Source organism: Pipra filicauda, unplaced genomic scaffold (genome assembly GCF_003945595.2).
Source record: "Pipra filicauda isolate LSUMZ 115617 unplaced genomic scaffold, ASM394559v2 scaffold52_size3558583_pilon, whole genome shotgun sequence".
Taxonomy (NCBI): domain Eukaryota; kingdom Metazoa; phylum Chordata; class Aves; order Passeriformes; family Pipridae; genus Pipra; species Pipra filicauda.
The window spans coordinates 693,653-714,936 of NW_024104676.1; the positions used below are offsets into that span (position 1 = coordinate 693,653).

At 37.6% G+C, this 21,284-nt stretch overlaps 1 protein-coding gene across 1 annotated transcript in view; it reads right to left on the reverse strand.

The window, feature by feature from the left end:
* SPIRE1 (spire type actin nucleation factor 1) overlaps positions 1–21,284 on the reverse strand; it is a 127,278-nt gene that overhangs the window by 70,059 nt on the left and 35,935 nt on the right. The window contains 1 exon segment of the mRNA XM_027742965.2: positions 1,695–1,931. Coding sequence (XP_027598766.1) covers positions 1,695–1,931 — 237 coding nt within the window.

Sequence of the window (21,284 nt, forward strand, 5' to 3'; positions counted from 1 at the left end):
GAGAAATTCACAAAGCCAAATGAAAAGGATGCCATTTGATGACCTTAACAGTTGAAACCTTACCTAAGATTTTTTTATCATGTTTGTATTTCAGGGATGTGTACCAGTGTACCTAAAGGAGCTCAGTGAAGTTTTTCAAACTTATCTTTTCTTGTTTGCAGAAATCAACAAAGAACTTGCAAAATAATCACTTCCACAAAGCCACTGCTCTCAGCTCTGCATGTACAAAGGTCTCATCTGCCTCTGCACTGAATGAAACTTCCTCTTAACAATCCAACTTTGATTGTCACACCAACCCACAGCATTTTACCAAACTGGGCTAGAAGAGGATGTATTCCATCAATCTTCATTTCTTCTACACTGTCTGGAGCAGTTTGCATGGGGTTTAGCAGGGTGCTGCTGGCCCCTTCTAGAGAAGGTGACTGGGTGACAGGGAGTGGCAGGGGGAGGAGAGAGCAAACCACCTGCGTGCAGCAAGGGCACAGACTCAGCAAGGCTGGGAGTGGCAGGGGCTTGAAGGGGAGAGCACTTCAGCCAGCCAGGTCCTCCCCATCACAGGGGAGTGAAAGGCCATTTTATTAATTTCTCCCTCCAACCTCTGCTTCTCTGAAGGAGGGAGAAAAACAAAGGCATAGAGTGTTTAGCATAATTTCTGATGCAAGGAGGATGCAAAAGCATCTAAACAAAAGTTACTCCTTCTCTAGTCTCCTAAGAGCTCCACTCTTTACTGTCAACCCATCAGAACAGGAGGGTTTTAATGGGGTATTGTTTCAGTGTGCTTATGCATCCTCATGGACTATCTGGGACATTCTTCTAGTTTCAGCTTCCACCACTACACTCTTAATTTCTGTGGCACACACTAAGCTTCTCGTTCTTAGATATGACTAGCATTCATGAAGAAGCACTATAAAGGGTTCAATCCCTTGGTACAAGTTAGCATAACATTTTCCTGTATTCAATTCTCAGATTGTCTATAAGGTAAACCAGTTATACAATTTTTTTTCAAAATCCCTGCTTACTAATAACTTTGTCCATACTAAGAGCTCATTGGGCTCTAAAACTTGCACAGAAGACTACTCTGTAGAAAACAGATGGCTAATATTTTTAAATGATTATACACGGTAGACCAGATAACATTAAAGAACCTGTTGCAATTAAAATTCATAAGCTATATTTCCAAATCTCACAACTCAGGTAAAGAACTACAACCATAATGATTACCAATGAAATAATGTGCCCTGACTCACTCCATATAAATAGGCTATGCTTATAAAAGTACTCCTCTGCTTCTGCAGGGGAGGGTGGCAAGGGAAGAAACTGATAAGAAATGATTAAACTAATTATGTGCTAATGAAAAGGTGTATTAATTGAAACATACTATGAAGTATCCAAGTGTACAGAAAGAAACTCAACAGGTGTTTACACTGGAAGGCTGACTATCCAGTGCAGAGATGAAATCAGACTGTGATATTAATGGCACATCCAATGCTAAAGTTCATAATGGATTTTCTGTGGCTTACTGTCAGACATGAAGTACTACTGCATCTCATATCCACAAGCAAACCTTACAGAGGGACCAGGAAAATCAGAAAATGATGCAGCCAGTATCACACTGGACAATAACATGGAATACAGACTTGTTTTTTCTTATTGACAAAACCAGTGAACTATCATTAAACTGCCCATTACTGTACCTTCATGACATCTTTATAGGAATGAATGGCCTCAATTTCCTCTTTGTCGTCCTCATTGTCATCCTCCACTCCTTCATCCAGAGCATCATATCCTTCATCCCTACTCCCATCTGTTTCTGTAGTATTAGTCATGTAGTCAATAAGCTGCTCCAGTGGAGGACTTAATTCCCGCTCTTCATTGTCCTTCAAACCATAGTCAAGGGCTTTATATATAATAATCCCCAGTGATTCAATAACCTATAAAAGAAAAAAAAAAAAGAAATATTTATTAGTACCATTTACATGGACAAATAGGTCAGTCTATGAACACACTATTCTGGTGTTTGCATATTAAACTCAGCAACTGAGAGGGCAATAAACATCAAAATCAAAGAAAAAAATTACCTAATAAAATTACTCTAATACCTACAGCAGCACTTCAGTAATATAGCACAGACCATGCAAGAGCAGGTCATACCACATACCTACCACCTTCTTTTTTTAATGTTTGAAACAAAAAGTCATAATTTAAAAACAAAGCAGGACCTTTTTAGACTATTTTCCCTTTTTTCTTCTAATATGACAAACCTCAAAGTAACATTACTCTAAACTTTGTAGGACTATATTGCATGCATAATATCTTTTTTTTGTGGGGTAGGTGGGAAGAAATTAAAAGAAAGAATAACACGAGACCCCTCCCTCTTCCCACAACTTAATGACACTTGGAAACTGCCCTTCAGTTTCTGCATCTCTTCACTGACCTGAGAGGTGTCTGGACACAGCTGTGGCCATCCCAATATTAACTCGCTGAGCACTGGGACATCAGCCACAAGAACTCTTTTGCCTGTTGCACAACTGGCGGAGACATGCATATTCTACTGAAACTACCAACAACTGTATTCCATAGTAATGAGGTAGTACCTCAATTTTTAATTGAATCAAGGCTCCTTATTTGTGCTCCGTTAAGAGCAAAGCCAACCAATGACCTCTTACTCATAGTAAGCTAGCAAAAAATTGTCAGGAATATCCCAAAATGCTAAATGCACAATTTCTCTCTTAGCATTAATTATTTTCCTTATGAGCAATATTGAAGCTTCTAGAATTTTAAAGATGTAAAGAGATGGCATTTCAAACTGAGAAGTTTGAAAATTGGTATTAATGAAGAGGGAAGGGAAAATGGGATTGCAACAGTAAGCCACAAGAAGGTAATGTCACTGCTGGGAGATCCTTGTCTGACAACGGAAGTAGGACTGGAGTAATTGCATGCAAACTCTGATCTTCCTTGTGTGTTGTGATGGCTAGCATGTCACACAAATTAGCAGACTCCTATGTAGGAGTAGTTGGCACTACTAGTAGGGAGCAACTTTAATAACAGAAGCATTTCTAAACATACCAAACCTTGTCATCAAATGCCTTTTTCTCTCATCTGGCTTTCAGTACTATCCTGGTCAACATGCTTTTTACTGCAGATTCTGAAATTCTTTTGGGGTAAATAGGACAACACAAATGGATTCTTTAAATATTAAATTTTACACTAGCAGCTTACTTATTTCAGCAAGCAAAGTATTTTTGGTCTGAGAGGCTGCAGTTTAGCAAGGGATTTTTTCAGCTCAAAGAACAGCTTCTGACTTGGGAAATGCTAGTGAGACAGCAAAGTATACCAGGGAAGCATCACTGCATTCTTGCTCAGCTCTCATACCCTTCCCCAGACTTCTGCCATGACCCACTTTGGAGACAGGACACTGCACCATACAGACCTTAAAAACAGCTGTAACAGATCAAACATGTTTGCAGTATATCTGGCTCACTTTTTACGGAAGCTATTTTGTAATCACTGTCTTGTAAAACTTGCGTTGTTATAAAAATAATCTGAAAATGTGAAAGTTTCACAAAATAAAATCTATTCTACTGGCAGATGTGTACTCAGATGTATACGAGTACAATCCCAATATACAAACCCCCTCAGCAACCAAAAGAAGAATACCAAGTTAATTCCAGTTTGAAGGACACCAAAATTAAAATGAAGTACAACTGAATAATCACTTTGATATTTTCAGCACCTGGGAGTAAGCACAATGTGAGTAATTTCTAACTTCGACAAAATATATATTTGAAATAGCTTAGCATACATAAGGAAGACTGAAATGTCCAAATTAGATGCAAAGAAAATTATGTCTGGTGCCATGCAGTGATGGCTGTTAACATAGCTTCTGGATTTTGCTACCAACAGTTCAAAAAAATAGAAGGGGGGAGGTGGATAAAGAAAGTGCACTCTCTCTGCCTCCTTCTGTTTGGGAAGAGGATTAAGGCATTCAAAAGCACCGTGGCTAAAACTGGATGACAGCTGCTGCTTTCTTTGATGTATCAGCAGTGGAGCTTTTGCAGTTCAGTAATATGGTTTGTACATTTTTATGTACTATGAACAGAATTCATAATACATGCTAAACTCACATAATATAAAAGCCTGCAATGGCACCAATTCAGAGCTATAGTTCAGTCTCTCAGCTCCTTATTTAGGACATGTGATCAAAACCATATTTCCTCAATGTCTGTCAATATCACAGATTTTTCTTGCTGAAAGACAAAGCAGCAAACATATTAACTAAGTAACTTTGCTTTGACTTGCAATAAAACTGAAAATATTCAGCGCTTTCAGTAATACTGGTTTACCAAGGATCTTGTAAAACCACCCAATTGCCATATGAATATCAAACAAAAGTCACAGAATTGTCAAGTGCTTCTTCCCATGAACAAAACTACTAATGCAACTTTACATAAATAAAACTTTTACGTCTATATAACTAAAAGCATAATATACAAGTCAACTCATTGATGTTTAAAAACAAGTGCTGTCACTTTGTAATAGAAATCAAACGCAAACAAAAAAAGGAAAAGCTTTTCACAGCTCAATGGATGAACTGATAAATAAGCAGGGTTTTTTGAGCTGCATAATCAAGGACACCACTTCCATTTTTTTTTTAGACCATCAATTATTTACAAAGAAATCACAGGTTCTAAACTGCACTGTTGGCTAATTTCACACAAAATAAAAACTTCTGGCACCTAACAAGTGAAAAGCACCAGCACAGTTTTCAATTATATGTGAAAACAGACCTATAGTAGAAAAAGAAAGAGTAAGAATGGACTTAGCAAAGCTTTTTTAAACCAGAGCTGTAAACTGACATACCAAAACAACTGCATGACACTGAAATAAATGTCAGCACTAATCATAAATTATGCTCCTCAATTCAGGTGAAAAAAAAATAAAGCAAGATCTGCACCTTGAATTTTAGAACATATATGTTCCTGACTGATCTAAATTTTGGCAAAGGACCTGACCTTTGCAAATCAATCAGTGGCTAAATAAACTTTAAAAATAAACAAGGAAGCATTATTATGCTTTACACCTTCTCACCAAGTTCTTTTGAAAGTCATGGCTTCAGACCAAAAATAAACCCAACCAAACACACTAACATTTCCCACAGATTGAACTTGTACTTTGCTGTGCTGCAATCATTACTGAAAGGGGAATTTTGTCCCACTATGAGTATTTCTTCAGTTTCTACACCAGTCTGGACTTGTGTTATACTGTTTTTTTATAATAAATAGTGATAAAGTTGCTGGAACACTTTGACTTCAAACATGATGTAAAAGCAATATCCTCCCGCTCCTTTTACACACGCAGCAAAAACAAAACCCAAATCATTCAGATTATTTTCATACACAAATACTGCCTGGAACTTTCCATTCCACATACCTTCCTCCAACACATTAAGGCATGCCTCCTGGAAAGGAGTTCATCTGGGTTTTAATCTTTTATATGGCCCGTGTTATGCTCTTCCATTGAACACCTCCAAGTTAATATTCTCAAAACCTCTTCAAACATGCTGCCTTTGTACAGGAACCAAACACGTTTGAGTCTTGCAAAGGTGAAATTATTGCGAGTACTACACTTTGAGAAAAATCCTTTTTTCCCCTCAACATATGTGTCTCCCTGACTCTTGCTGAAGCATAGATGACAGTAGGCAGAATCCACATGCCATTTTCCCCCCTCACAGCACACACAACAGGGCTCTGTCTGAGCTTTCATCCCCTTCCTAGGCTTGCCTCAATTTTTAAACAAACCAACAAAGACTAAGGACAGGCTTGTACTTACAGCAGCAAAGGTGGGGGTTTTTTTCAGCTCAAATGCCTGTCCCTCCCTAAAATTTTCCCTTCCTCCAAAAGGCACTCGGGTTTTGTGTCCCTAAATTTGGATTAAAGATGCCATAAAACTCCAGTTACTAAGGTGAGTCAAATAACTTTGAACTTTTCCACATGGACATCAGATATGGCCAGCAGCCACAACAATATTTGCACTACTACTGCACTGTCTTTTATGAATTCCAATATTTTTTATTAAACATGTGTACCACAATTACTATTTTAAGTGTGCCCAGTTTTTACCAGCAGATCTCCAACACACTTTATGAAAGAGAATCACTCTGCCTCACAGTAAGAATGCTGAGAAGTCCGGGGCTGGTGTTAGCTTAGCCACTCCTTAGGGCAGAGCTCCTCTCCACCACCAACTCTGCCATCACCCCTGGTATTAGGCAGCACTTAGTCAATCTGCAAAGACTAACCTGTCCTACTGCTGACTTTAAATTAGCTTGTCAGGAGCTCCATGCTGTGCTTCTGGAATCATAACACGTGGCATAAACATATGCATAGACACCCTTGAAGTCAAGTGTTATGTATCTTAAATCTTCTATGACACATAAGAAGACATACAAACACACAAGTTTTTGTGATCAAATTCTGTAATATGGTCCAAAAGACTGGCATGTTAAAATGTTATGTAAACCCAACTTGTTCCTCTCTAGCTAGATGACAGAGGGAGAAAGCTTTTGCTCTTGTCTCATTTCCATTTGTTAACAAAGTAATTTGTTCTTTCTTGGGTGTCGAGTTATGGAAGTGAAAAAGATCATGCTTTTAAGAAAGGCGAACAAATAAAGGGGTTAGGATAACCCAGAGTACATTTTTTGGTTATTTACCTCATCCTGAGATGCCCTGCATAACTCTCAACAGCACATGGAACAGCATGTCTAAATAGGACGTTTTGAGAGGTGTGTTGCTGTCAGCGCATGCCTTGGGTATACTAATGTAGTTTTCACCACAGCATTCCCCAGTGGAAACAGTGTAGCATTACCCAGGTTTTAATGGCTGGGGACATGTCTAAATTTAAATATGACCTTCACTAAATTAGAGCAACTTGCAACAGACTGTCAAATGAGAACAGCGAAAAAACTTCCAAGTGCTTCCAGGTAAGCAGCAAGGATTTGGACTATTTCCAATGAGTCAGAGAAATCACTCATTTCCAAAGAATAAAGACATAAAATACAGCATTATTTAACTTCTGGGTGATGTTGGTTTGCTGCTGAAATAATGACATACTGATTTCTGCAATATAAAGAGCCTTGCTATTTAAGTCAAAGCAGTAATGAAAGCAAAGAAAAAAAATCAGAGTACGTCAGGTCTCATAGAAAATAAACATGAGACAGAATTGAATAAACCCTTTTAACAGGATTCAGTCTGGTTTAGATATGTTCAGAGCTAGGAAAATTACTGTATTCAGCCATCTTTCTCAAAATGGTTTTATATTCCGAGTCTTTGAATGCACTAAGTGGGCAGAGAGACCTACTTACTGAATTCTATTCAGGTGTACATTAAATAGATTCAGTGCAAGAACTTTTGATCAAAGACACAGAACAAGCCTACAACATACAAAGGGGATGCTGGCTTTTTTGGGTTTTGTGTTGTTCCTCCCAAAGGGAACTGGTGAAAATTGAAACAGTTCAATGTTGTTGGACACTGTTGCCTCTAAGAAAGTAGCAGTAATGTAACTGTAAGTCTATTAAGGATCAAGTGTAATACAACTCTCCAATTTATTCAAAGATTCTGATAATTATACACGTTTCTCAGTTGTTCAAGTTTCACTACAGATAGTATCTAAGGAGAACTATAATTTATTAGTATAAATGAAAGTAGGATTTATTCTATTGTATAAGTCTCAACTTACATTTTATCTGCTGCATTGAAACATGGAAACAAAACTGTCAATTTTCTTCTAGTTTCTGTTCATACCTTATAATTCCCAAGATCATGACAAATCATTACTGTTACTAAGGAATTTATTCAACCTGAAGGAATTTCACCAAAGTGACAGTTCATCCCCCAGAGAAAAACAAAATCAAATTCCCTGATTTAACTGTGGAGACTCCAGTAATGGTTGAAGCTTCAGTAAAAGAATTAGGTGCAATAATTAAGTAACAGAGATGGTGAAAGTCATTTGAAAGTTCTTAAATACATATCTGTTCATACCCTGGTTTCAAATACAGGTCATGTTATCCTGATCCCATTTAAATAAGAAGAGTATGTTTTTTACCATAAGTTAAAGATAGAAAATTCAACCATGTCACAAACTTCTGTTCTAGTTCTGTTGTCTTTCTTTTTTTTTTTTAATTTTAATTGATGAAATATAGTTAAACATATACATACATATAGTTTTTTATAGAAATAGAAAGCAATCAGATGAACTCCCCAGGTAAAGCAACAGAAAGAGCAAAGACTTCAGCTGACTACCAAAAACATAATCAGGACCCAGAAATTCAAGTGGGGTCAAATTGTGTAAGAGACAGAAATTGCCACTTGTTACATCAGCCTTTTGAATAAAGCTTTTTCTAGATTACATGACAGTATCAGATCAGCAAAAGACTTTGTAGTGACAGAGAGAAGTAACCAGCTCAAGGAAAACTGGTATACAGAGGAGTGAGACTAGTTCAGTAGCTCTGATCCCGAGAACTTGTGTGCGACTGGTTTAAATTTGGCTGACATTGCACACCTGCCTATGGTTTGTCAGACAAGGGATAGAAGAAAGATAATAAAAAGCTTACAGGAGCTTTGATTCAGTTCAATTTATGGTAGTCATGAAGCAATGCAAAATCAATGCAACTTTTATTCAAAATATCTACATAGTTCAACTACTCTACTCAAAGAGTCAGTTTGCATGAACTTCTCAGCCTTCCCACACGGCTTTCATTAAAACCACTACAGTCGCCTGCTACAGGCTTGTCCCCCATTTAATTAATCCAAAAATTAAAGTGAGTAAACACCTGCTGCAATATAAACCATTTGTGAGTCAAGAACTTTCTCACACCTATTTTCCCCAAAATTAACAACTACAAAAGCCAAGCAAACAAAATACCGGTACAATGACAGCTATTCTTTTAAATACAAATTCACGATTGGTTAAAGTTTTACATTTGCATGTATGTCCTATAAGCTTTCCAGCAGCATCTCACAACAGACTTTATAAAAGTTAGGCCGGTTTCACCGTACTTGTCAGAGATATGTCTGCATTTCAAGCGTGTAACAGATGATGCACTTCACAGAGACAGATGAAGCACCTGAACAAGTTTACACAGAGTTGGGAACATGACGAGTCTTCTAGTTTGACTGCAGTTTTCCTAAAATCCATCTTCTTCCATTCCTGAAAAAGTATGACCTTCTGCCTCCTAACAGACTTCTCTTGTCAGTCAAATTGTCATAATTCCAAGGTTTCATGCCTAAAATCAATTAGGTCAAGAAAGAAGCCTAAATGTAGCCACTCAACAGGTCCTTTTCAAAGTGATGTGCCACAAAAGAAGGCTGGTATATGCTGCTCCTTTCTACTGACTGGAGTATTCATTAACCACACAGAGAGCAATATTAATTTAATGCTGCTTGTCTTAGAGGTACTGAATATTGATGGCAAGACAAGTAATCACCCATAAGAAGGTTGTCCTTTTCATCCCTGCTGAAGGAGAAACTTCAAAGATGTCTGTGGGATGTTGCATTTATTATTCAGCCACCTAAGACAAACCATGCACAGTTAGCTCCACTATCTTGTGGAAGATCACTCAGTCATATCTAGGCTTCTTTCCTAAAGAAACTGATGGGAATTCACGCATACGGTCTGTGAACAGAAAGCCAAAAAGTTTGAGACTCTTACTAAGATTTTTTTTTAGACATATGTGCAAGAAAACTTAAGCTTGACATAAGGACATAACTTGATTATGAAATATGTGAATATTCACATGGACTATCATGATAGTACAAGGAGTTACTAGTGTGTCGGACACATTCATTTAGGTCACGTACGATCTGTAAGCACGTCATGCAAACATAATACTGCAGGCTGATAGAGCTCTGCAAAGCTCCGGATTTTATGAATATTATTCCACGTCTTCTTCCCTATAACCAGCAACACTGGATACAGGCATTTGGATCACTGGCATTCAAACAAATATTCCTCAAAAATTGAACGCCTAAGTGAACATAAAATATTTTAGTAACAAGCAAGGGGCGTTACTGCACAATTACCTTTGAGCTCTTGTAATGGACTTGTTGGAAAGACTGGTATTTGCTAGAATAATTCAAGAAAGCACCAGTAGGCATTGTTGACAAGTTATCTACCTATAAGATGTAAGCCTGGCATTATTTTTTAGGTCTGAAATTCAGATACAGTCAAAGCATGGGAGGCTGACTTACCCTAAAACAAAGAGCAACAGAACATGTGGCCAAAACTCAGCAAAAAGCTTATCACCTGCTCTCTGGGCTGCAAAACCCCAGAGAATGCATTTATGAAATGTCACTCACAGATTTCTATTTCTATTTCCTTCTGAACAATGGAATCCCCACAGAAGAAATCCATATTAAGACACATCTCTATCACAGATAAAAGATTTTGATATATAAAGGATAAGATTTATAACCTCAGGCACAAAGTCCCTCAGCACAAGATATTCCAGCACCTGCCAGCTTTTAAAGTCATCAAAGAGCTGAACTGTGACAGTTTATTGTCCTTAATGGAATAGCCGTATTCCTGGATTATGAATTGTTGAGCATTGTTTCACTGCTCTCTGCCAATAACAACAATATTCATTTATTCTAGTACAGCAATGATAACAAAGATTTGCTTACAGTAACAGGTCAAAAGTGTTACAATATTAAAAAAAAAATCATACTTATTTCATGTTTTGATTAAAAAAAAAAACAAACACAAACCCCTCCAAAAACCACCAAAGCATTCCTGACTGTCTGCAGAAACCTCTATCACACAGCCAGATTTTCTACAATGCTCAGCACTTGATCTTCTAATAGAACAGAGGTATTATCCAGGTAATTCATTTAGCTGCTTAGGTAGCAGTCGAGTTACTAAACATCCAGCCACTGGTGGAGAGGGATTAATTCCAACACTTCCATCTATGAAAGCTGCACAGGTACTTGGGAACAAAACAAAAACCAAAAAAAAAGGTATATGCATACCAATTAAGTAGATTTACTGCCTCAAAATCTATAATGAAATTCTGAACTTGGGTGTACAGGGATTATAAATCTCTTTGAACTTCGTATGCTTTGGAAATGACAATAATATTGCAATATTACCCTGTCTTTCTAACCATGTTATCGTCCTTTAAATGACAGAAAGGGATCTTTACCTGGAAAAAGAAAGTCAAGGCATTATGTTCATACTGTGGTGAGTTTCCTGACTTTTTGAAAACATCACACTTTTGGGGTAAAATATCAACAAAAATTAAGGGTTTATAATGTCCAGATAAGTGTTGTCACAGCACCTCTAAGTCAGAATACGGTTTTCTCTACAATTTTCTGAACACAAAACAGTCAAAGAATTCAAATCCTAAATTTAGTCTCATCTTTACACCCCGAACCTCCCAGCAAAATAAGCTACACTGCCCTTCCTAATCACATTGCAAAACACAGTTATTACCTCTTCTATCCAGTACTTGAGCCAGTTTCAAATGTCAGAAGAGTATGGGGCTGAAGGTCCATCCTATGGGGTCTTCCTCATCGCTCTTTTCTTGTGAAACCTCACACTGATCATTTCCCCTCTCCTATAACAGTTTTACCACCTGTTATATGAGGATATTGACCCATTTTCAAAGCCTTGGATGAGAAATGCTGTGCAAGTCTAAATTATATTTCTGCATGACATGCACAAAGGCTTAAACTCAGCTGGAAGTGTCTCTAATCATCCAGTTTTCCCTATGAGTTTTGTTCCCTATAAACCAGGGGAAGGGGAAATGAAGAAAAGTACATGCCTGAGGCTAATGGTTAGGCTTGTCACTGAGCGCAATGCAACACATAAAACTGCTTTTCTTGAGAATAAAAAGCAAGATGCAAGAGTGATTTATTTAAATGGAAGTAGCACAGGTAGCCAGAGAAAACAGCTATTAAGGTTAGACTATCATATTGTTCTAAACTTCACAAGACATAAATTCTGACAGCATCATCCCTTTGTTTTGTTACACCTACCAGTCTACACCCTAGAGAACAAATGTCCTGAAGTTTAAGAAATAGGGAAAAAGGCAAGGTTTTTATGAGTCTTGACACTGTGGCTTTAAATTTTGATCCTTAGTTTAACTAAGTACCCCAAATTATTTGTAACATCCTTTAAGATTGTAGCATTTTACAAACTCTACCATATTCTACATACTCTTTTGGGAAGATGTTTTGTAATACACACAGTATGACAGTTCTCATTACAGCTCAAAAAGAAATAGTCTGGTAATTATTAGACCAATCAAAATGAAAAAAGGTTGTTTCTTCAGACAGTTCTCTAACAAGTGAAATAATTTTCCCAGAAGGAATAAAAAAATAATAAATTTAAAACCAAAACCAACAGGAGCAACAACAACAAAACAAACAAACAAACAAAAAACAACCCAAACACCCCTCTCTCTCCCCAGTGTAATAGTCAGAAAGTCCATTATAGATGGAACGCTAAATTCTGCCAGACTTTCATAGGAACCTCAGCTTTGGAATAACAAAAGACATTCCTGCCCACCCAAGAAACAAGCTACTCAAAAGTAATCTCCTTAGACTGGAATCCATTTGATTCCATTAGAGAATCTTTTATTCTTGTTCTCTTATTTTTTAGCCCCCCAAAATTTTAAGAAATTAAGAATAAAAGAAAACTATCACTGTATTACAAACATATGCCTAGATTTCTTTGACTAAATGAGCAGTCATCAATACTCTTCAAGGAGTTAAAGATCTTCAATTAAATCAGTTTGAAAGAGCATATAGTCAACTACCTCCAGTATTTCAAGTGCCATTGAACAATTTATATCTGTAAATTCTGTAGCAGAGAGTGAGAGCAGATTCTGGTTTTATTTTCTTCTCGTTAACCCTTTCTCACAGATTAATTTTCTCCTTTGTCCAGTCATATAATACTTCACTAAGCTGTGTGTTCTCATGTAAATACCAAACAGGCAGTGACATGTAAATGTTAGCTTGTTTGAAGGAAACACCTCACAAAGGAGGGGATTTTTTCCTAAGGATCGGGACCACAAGTAAGTGTCAGACAAACTGCAATGACACCATTTCAGAGAACACTGGTTGTAAGGAATGACTATTACTTGCCAAACCAGAGGAGTGGATGGGTGTCATCCTCGTCACCCCACCCACCCCCTGCTAACATCACAGGGCTTGTGTTGCAGCGTGGTCTGCCAGCTCAGAAAACTGACTTAGCTGGGAGAAGTCATATTTTCCTGACCAGCTTAGGAAAAAAAAAACAATCAAAAAAACCCAACAAAGCCAAACCCCAACTCTCTGTGCTACCATATACACTCTCTATGCACGTGCATATGCACTCTGTGCTACTATACATCAGCACTGGCTTTAGGCCAAAAGAAAGCACAGCACAGCAGAAACATCAAAGCTATTCTTACCCATAAAAGAAATGTCTATTTTAACTGGAGGAGCTAAAATTAGCCTTAACAAGGAGTGACTGCATGATTGTTTGCCATAATTATTTCATATATTTTGATAAAATGCTTGGTGTAAATATAATCCTTTATCTGACAATTCTTCTATCTTTTTTACAATATGTTGTCATCCCTAATCTCTAGTTTTAACCTATGAACATTGATTTTTACCAAGTACATGTTATCCAGTTAGAGCTAGGATGGGGAAAAGCTAGGAGGTTTTCCTTTGTATAGTTAAGATTTTAAAAAAAAAATGTTTATTTTTTATGTCTAACTCAAATCATAACATTATTTTAAGCTAAGATTCATTATTAAGATAACTCTAATAATGTTAATAAGATTTCAAAGTGAAGTAAAATGCTCCAAATGCAGTGTTATTTTAGATATTTTTTTAAAACCAAATTAAACAAAACCCCTTAAAATCAAGTTTCCAAGGGTTTTTCCATTACACTCAAAGGCGTTTTTATGGAGTAATATATGACATTCCAGCAAACCCCAGGTGCAAAGGAACAAGCAGACTGGAAACGCAACCTTCCCTGCTCACTGCCCTTATCTAATTAAGCTAATACAAGTATTCTATCAGAAGAAATTAAGCTTTTCTCTGGCCTACAAAGCTCTCTATTTTTAGATGGTCAAACTGAGGGAATGAATAATGTTTATAATAATTTTAACACAACTCCCAGCTAAAACACGTATCCCATGAACTGACCAACCAATTGGACTATGTAAGTGTCTGACCTAGAAACTTGTACCAAAAAAAAAATATCATTTTTTTTTCCTTATGCATAAGGTACACCTCATAACGTGGACTACTACTCACTGGAAAGCATGGCCTCAGGGAGAAACTTCTTCCAGCAAGCAGGGACTTCAGTAGTTGCTGCTCTTTTGGGAACACTACATGAAATCTGTAATAGCCGGGATGGCCAGCAGCCATCACAGATACAGATGGTAACAATTCCTGAGGAATTTTTAACAGAAGGCAAGCCTTAATATTCTTAGAGCATGTGTGATATTTGCCATTTGACCACAGCTAATTTTTCTGGACTGATTTACAGATGCTTCCTCCAAACCTATTTCATCTTAGTATGAAACCTAGAGTTAATTCTCTACTGGAGCATTTTGCTCTTTTCCAAAGCTGAAAAAAATGTTTGTTGAATGCTGGCATTAAGCTGTTCACAACAGACCACTTGTCACTGTTTTCTAAGGAACAGCAACCATTAAACCTAGGAAAGGAAACCTGTGATGACTATCAGACATACCAGTCTGCTAAAAACATTTACCAAGTTGGCAGCATTTGTTACTGAGTGCCCACTTTTATGTCCATTGCTCAGTCACATTTTTGGACTGCAGCATTAAAAAATACAATGTGATCTGTAAAAAAAACCCCCATTTTCTTTCTCTTCTATTACTCACTAATTAAGAATTAATTGCTTACAAATTACAAATGCATAGAAACCACTCTATTTTTGCATTCATTACCCATCTCGTGATGTGCGTGCAACCAGGTGGAATGATGTTCCAGGCTTACTGTAGGTTGCTAAAGTGAGGTAGCACGTGCTTGGATAAAGCACCCACAGTTACTACAGAGTAATACAGCACTTCAGTTTTCAAGCAAAATGGGGTTTTGTTAACCTTATTAAAACAGCTTCTTGACTGACCAGCTTTCTCCCTGAGGACCTCACCTTACATTTATGTTAACAGATCAGAACAGTGCTTTTGAAGTGAGACTTTCCACCATCCCTCTTCTGAGCTTCTGGGTTGCATCATGGAATACTGTGCGAAATGGGGCTCCTTTTGGATTAGGCTAAAACACAAGACGAAATCCAGAAGTTCACCTAACACACTCATTTTGCTGATGGCACGCTCAATCTAAGGCTTTCAGAAGAGAGCTCAATTGAAATAAAGCCACTGGGATATGTATTCCATGGACCCTGGGTCCTCAATACAAACTTTGTTGCTTTACAGACTTGTAACACATTATTTGTTAATTCAAAAGATTGAGCTGAGACTGAAATGTAATAAAAACTTTTATGCAAGACTAAAGAAAAACTGAAAAGTTGTAAAATAACCACAAAACTGTTAAGCCAGTACAGAAAGAATAACAACAGCCAGTATCTTGGGCCAAATTTTGTAATACAAAAGCTGTGGTTTTAGTTGGGCAGCTTAGTTTCTGTTTTAATGGAAATTTATGGCAGGTGGATGAACCTCTGGGATATCTGGGCCAGCACACATACCCTGTAATGAGAATCTAGCAGTATCTGAATGCTGGTAGATGAGTACCAATCCTGGCTGAATGAGTGCCATTATGGCTGGATATGCTACGACAGGGGGAAACAGTTTAATACTATCTACATTATCACTACCTTTAAGCTAGTACATTAATGTTAAAGCATTCTACTTTGAGTCAATACATACAATCAGCAAGATAATGGGGAAAAAAGACCATGTATTTTATATCCTTAACCTTAATCGCAAAGTAGTTTGGAAAGAGAACACAAATTTAGTAAGGTAAAATACTTTAGAAATCCCTTTAAAATACTCCCTTGCAATAGAAGTGAAAATACTGACAGAACAGGAAAATTCTCTTTAAGATGAAAACCACAGCCCTGTTTTGCAAACCTTTATCCTCCCATAGGTATAGTACAAGATGATGCCTTTCACCAGTTTTTACAAAGTACATTCAATCAAAGAGTACTTTCTGGTTCCTCTCCTACACTTTGGCTTCTCTTCTGACGGAAACTTCAAAAATTCTTAAAATTTCTGGAGTGAAAGGTTAGCATAATTACAAAATATTTTTAATCCCGCAGAACACATGGAAGAGCTAAAGTTTCTTTTAAAACCAGAAATGTCAGTAATTCAGACATTCTAAACAAAATAGTCTGGTTTTCCTCCTTCAGCATATTTTCTTGTTGATAAAATGTTGTGAAACTTCAAGTAATTATCATCAGTGTAAAACTACCAGAGGAATCTAACAATCACCATAATGTAACATACCTAAAATAGAATATGGAGCTTTGGACATTAAAATGTGAAATAATACAGGTACTGCAATATAAGCTAACACCTGCTACCCACTTTTCTTTACCCTGTGTGAAGGAAACCATACACAGATTAGGCAATGGATATTTTAAGTTAAAAAAGAAAAGGAACCAAAAACTAATGAGTAGTCTAACACTAATGACAAATGTTGTTGGTTTTGGGTTTTTTTTAATAAATATACACAGTGTACATATACCCATTGCTCAGAACTGTCTTCTTTTAGAACATCTTCGCTTCTTAACGCAGGTCCAATTTCAATAGGATCACAGATATTGAAATATGGATGAAATGAGGTTATAGCTATATGCTAAACATTTACAACATCCCATGAATAATTAGGGCATTGTAATTATAACCTCCCAAGTCACACCCTTCCCACAGAACATTCTTTACACCTATGTAGTACCCATCTTGCCAGTCAGGGATGTCCTCTCTGCTTAGTCTCTACCTGCTGAACAGAAGACTGTTAGGTGGAAGCGATGCAGGAGAAGGGATTCACTATGACTCGGCCACTTCTACAACCAGAGGGTGCTTATATCTTCTAGTACCTCAAACAAGGGATTCAGGAAGGCCAGAGGGATTCTGGATTCCCTGCACTCACCAAATCTAGTCTGTCTTTCCACTTCAAGGTTAAATTACTCAACACTTTTCAATCAGCAACCAAAAGAACAACAGCTTCCCAAGAAAAGCCAAATGAGGAATGCAAAGTTAAAATCTCAATGTTTTTCCTTTCTCCTCTGCAAAATGAAATCATGACATTATTTGCCTTATAGAGGTAGGAAAAGAGGCATATGAAAAGAGCTACTAACAAGATGTGACATGCTTGATTAAAACACATTAGGTATGATATCACATCATGATGTGATGTGATATGATACGATACGATAGTGGGGCAAAAATAATCAAACAATAATAAACACTTGCTTCACAACAACAAATATTATCAGATTAATTTGGACGCAGTGTAATATTTTTTAATGTCATCTCACATTAGTCGATCACCCTGCTCTTCCAAAGTTCTCTTTTTTAAACCACAGATGTTGCAATAGGTTAAAAATTTCATACAGACAAAACGCCCACATTTTTACTTACATGACCCTCATCTGAGATAACCTGCTTCCTACAGGAAATGTGTCACCTCAGAAAACCTGCAGATGTGGTACCACAAATAGGAGTAAGGGAGCTTTTGAGGGATCAGAATCAGGGGTGGGAAGGGAGAGGGGAACTGCAAGGAAACAGGATGCTTAAGAGCAACCTACACCACATACAACCACTCACACTCATACATATGTGAAACCACACTGTCGAATCTCTGTGGGAAAAGAAAGAAATCAGAAAGCCAAGTGAAAACTGATAACTTGGGTGAAATGCACCTGAAAATAAAGCCATTATTTTGATCCATGGTCTCTAAACCAAATGGTATTGGGAACATAAGTGGATGCAGTGCTCTAAGCCATCTTATCACACAGACTTTTACCAAGGAGATGTCTCTCAAACGAGCACTTATTCCAGAGGGAAGATAACTTCTGAGCAGATCAGCATTTGTCCAACATCACCTTGAACAGTTTGCCAGTCTGAAGCTACACTACAAGAGACTATAAAGGCCTCTAATGAGGACTTGACTCACAAAGCAGCATTGATGTACAAATCTACATTACAAGTAGTTATTGTAGTTATTTCACAATGCCCAGTCTGTGAGATGCAATCTCAGGTGGTCTACACCTGTTCTGCAGGGCTACGGGCTGTCAAGGTCAGATATCTGGAGCTGGTTGTAACTTGAACTCTGTCGGAGTTCAGATAAATGCAGTTAAAGAGAGAAGAGAAAGCTTTAGTGTCTCCCAAGTATCCTATTCCAACAAAGAGCAAAGGGAACAGAGAGAAAGTTTGTGTTAGCAACACAGGCTTGTCTCTGTCTTTTTTCCTTCCCTCTCCTGTCCCCAAACTCACAGGCATTGTTAGACATCTAAATTTAGTTTCAGATAGCAGATGTCTTTTTCATAGCTCCTCCAAGCAAAATGAAATAATAAAAGGGGGTTTCTTAAAATTTTAAAGGGCGGAAAAGAGTCTGTCGAATCTCTTGCTGTTACTGTTAATTATGAACACTGAACAGATGCAATTAGAACCAATCATACAGAAAAACATATGTAATCCATGCCTTTGGCATAGTGTGAACCATGCAAGGGGCAATGAAGCAACCCCCTGCTGGACACTTTAATTAATTTTATTTTAAAAGGAATACACAGATCAGGATTTAGCAAGGATATTTCTAGGAGCTGATATAAGATCACTGTTATAAAGATTAAGCTTTAAAACCACATTACATTTTGAGACAGTAGAATGCTTTGTCATGATACATGAAAATCTTCTTATATGAGCAGAAGAGATTTCCTATTGTCATGGAATGGGCAACACTAATTTTGCCATTTCCCAGCTCTCACATGCATGAGTTCATAGGTTTTATTTTGTGAAAGCAAGAAAGGATTGTGGGGGAGCTAACAAAAATGAACTCTGTCAAAGCATTACTATAAAGACACCTGTAAAACTGCAATCTTCAGCCCAGAGCCTAAGCACAATACAAGGCCGCTGTCTTCCGCATGGACTGATTTATCCTTGGCAGCTATTTGCAGAAGGAAACAGTCCTCCCTGATACTTCTGACCACAAATACTTCAAAAGTATGTGGCCTGTCCCTCATCCACCCCTGTGCTCTTCAACCCGTTCTTTACCCAGTTTCTTCCCATAATGAAAAAAATGAAGATATATTGTGTTGAGCTCAGGCAACCCTTTGCTGGTAAAATTTCTGTCTCCACTGACTGGAAGACTGGCTTAAAACATACCTGCATGTCCGTGGCTTTGGTTTCAGGAACGACTTTTCTTAGCTTTAATAAAATCTTCCACCATTTAGTCACAGTAGACATTTAATGAATGCCCACATGACCTGCTGCACACACTTAGTACAGTTAATCCCAAAATTTTATCCCTCTCTTTTCCTATAAGCCTCCATTGTCAATTAAGTCAGAACAGCAGAGGCACTGAGCCCCCAGAGTTGAAATGGGAATCAGTGAAAGCTGCACTTTCAGCGCGTCAAGCTCTGTATAGCATTAAGTACTCTGAGAGCCAAGTTCTAGGTATTCGAGACTGGACACCTAAAGTTAGATTATGTGTACAACAAAATGAAAACATATTATGAAAATATACATTTGTAAGACCTTTTGAAATCACAGCAATTGATATAATGGCAAAGCCCATGTCAGAGCCAAGCATTCTTTGAAATTTGATTTGAATGTTACAATTATAATATAGGATGACTGTGAAAATCCTGCGGAAAACCTGTAGGATGATGCAAACACTGAAAGGAACCAAACTACTCTTGCAAAGCCACCACCGTCAATTATGGACATTCTTAGTTTGTGAACTCCTGAATTTACATCCTTAATAATCTTTTCCTTTTTTAAACGTGTGTGTGTGTAAAAATAGCAACATGCAAAGATCTTCCTTCAAAACGATGTCTTAAAATATATGTGCTTATAACCTTCTTCACTAATGTTTCAATGTGTGCGCACACAGTATATGCACATGTGTGAGAGCACATGTGCACAGACATACAGAAACAGCATTACCTACAGCAGTAAACAGTTTCTCTGTCTATCCCCTGCCATGGCTTTGAAGCTAAGCTGCTTACTTTAAAGAGTTGAACCTATTCTATTTACTCTGGAAGCTTATTAGAAGGAGCAATTTTACACCCATAACTGTTAGAGGGATAATTGCTTTAAACAAGCCAACCAAAACAAATAATAGGTTTGCCTTTTTCTGACGACTAAAAAATATTCGACGTTCTGTCTAGTGCTTGAGTATTTCAAAAAGTAGAGACCAAGCCTACACTTCAGCAGTTTCATTCCTTTGGGAGAAGCTTCCATAGAGGCAACATGCATCCTTTGCGATAACGCTGTGTGAGCCCATTTAGGGCTTTGAACATAAGAGCACGATTTATAGCCACACCCAGGATGCAACTGGCAGCTGAGCGCAGGGCAGGGCGTAGCCACGGCACTAAGCGCTCTCACCAGTGAGCTCCACAGAGTCAAACTGCGACTTGTCCCCTTCATGTGGCCTCTTAGTCATGCAGTAGGGAGCTACAGGCACCATACTCCAGTCCTTGACAACAAGACTATTAACTACAGCCAAAGGAGCAGTCAAGAGCAAGGGGTTGGGAGCCCCAACAGCAAAAGGCATCAGATGTCAATCATTGCCACTTCTTAGCAGCTTGCTTTAAATTAAAACTAATTAAGTTAAAGAAATTATGCAAGCTTTTAACTACCAACAGCTAGTACCACCTACAAATTTCAAGCATTAGGTCAGTTCCACAGAGCTTGTGAAAATCAGCTTATGCTTTTTTAATGCTTAATTTTAGCAAGTCTTCTTTACAAATGTTTTACAGTGTGATTACGCAAATCGTAAATTCAAGCACAGTTTGAACATAAAGAAGTTCCACTTAGGAAATGTGACTTGCAAAGGTATTACATGAAATTAATTGGGAAAAAATAATCACCTAGAACACAGTAATTACATTTTAAAAATTAAACTCTTAGCCAATTCATAGCTATCCAGAATTAGGGAGTTCACAGCTAATATATCTAATATACTGCTGTTCTTGATGTTCCTTTTTTGAGGGGTTTTGGGTTTTTTAAAGCAACAGCCATAAGGCCTGTTAAAGTATAACCTTTATAATTCTATTGCCCTTTCAAATTAATGATGCCATACAGGGAACAA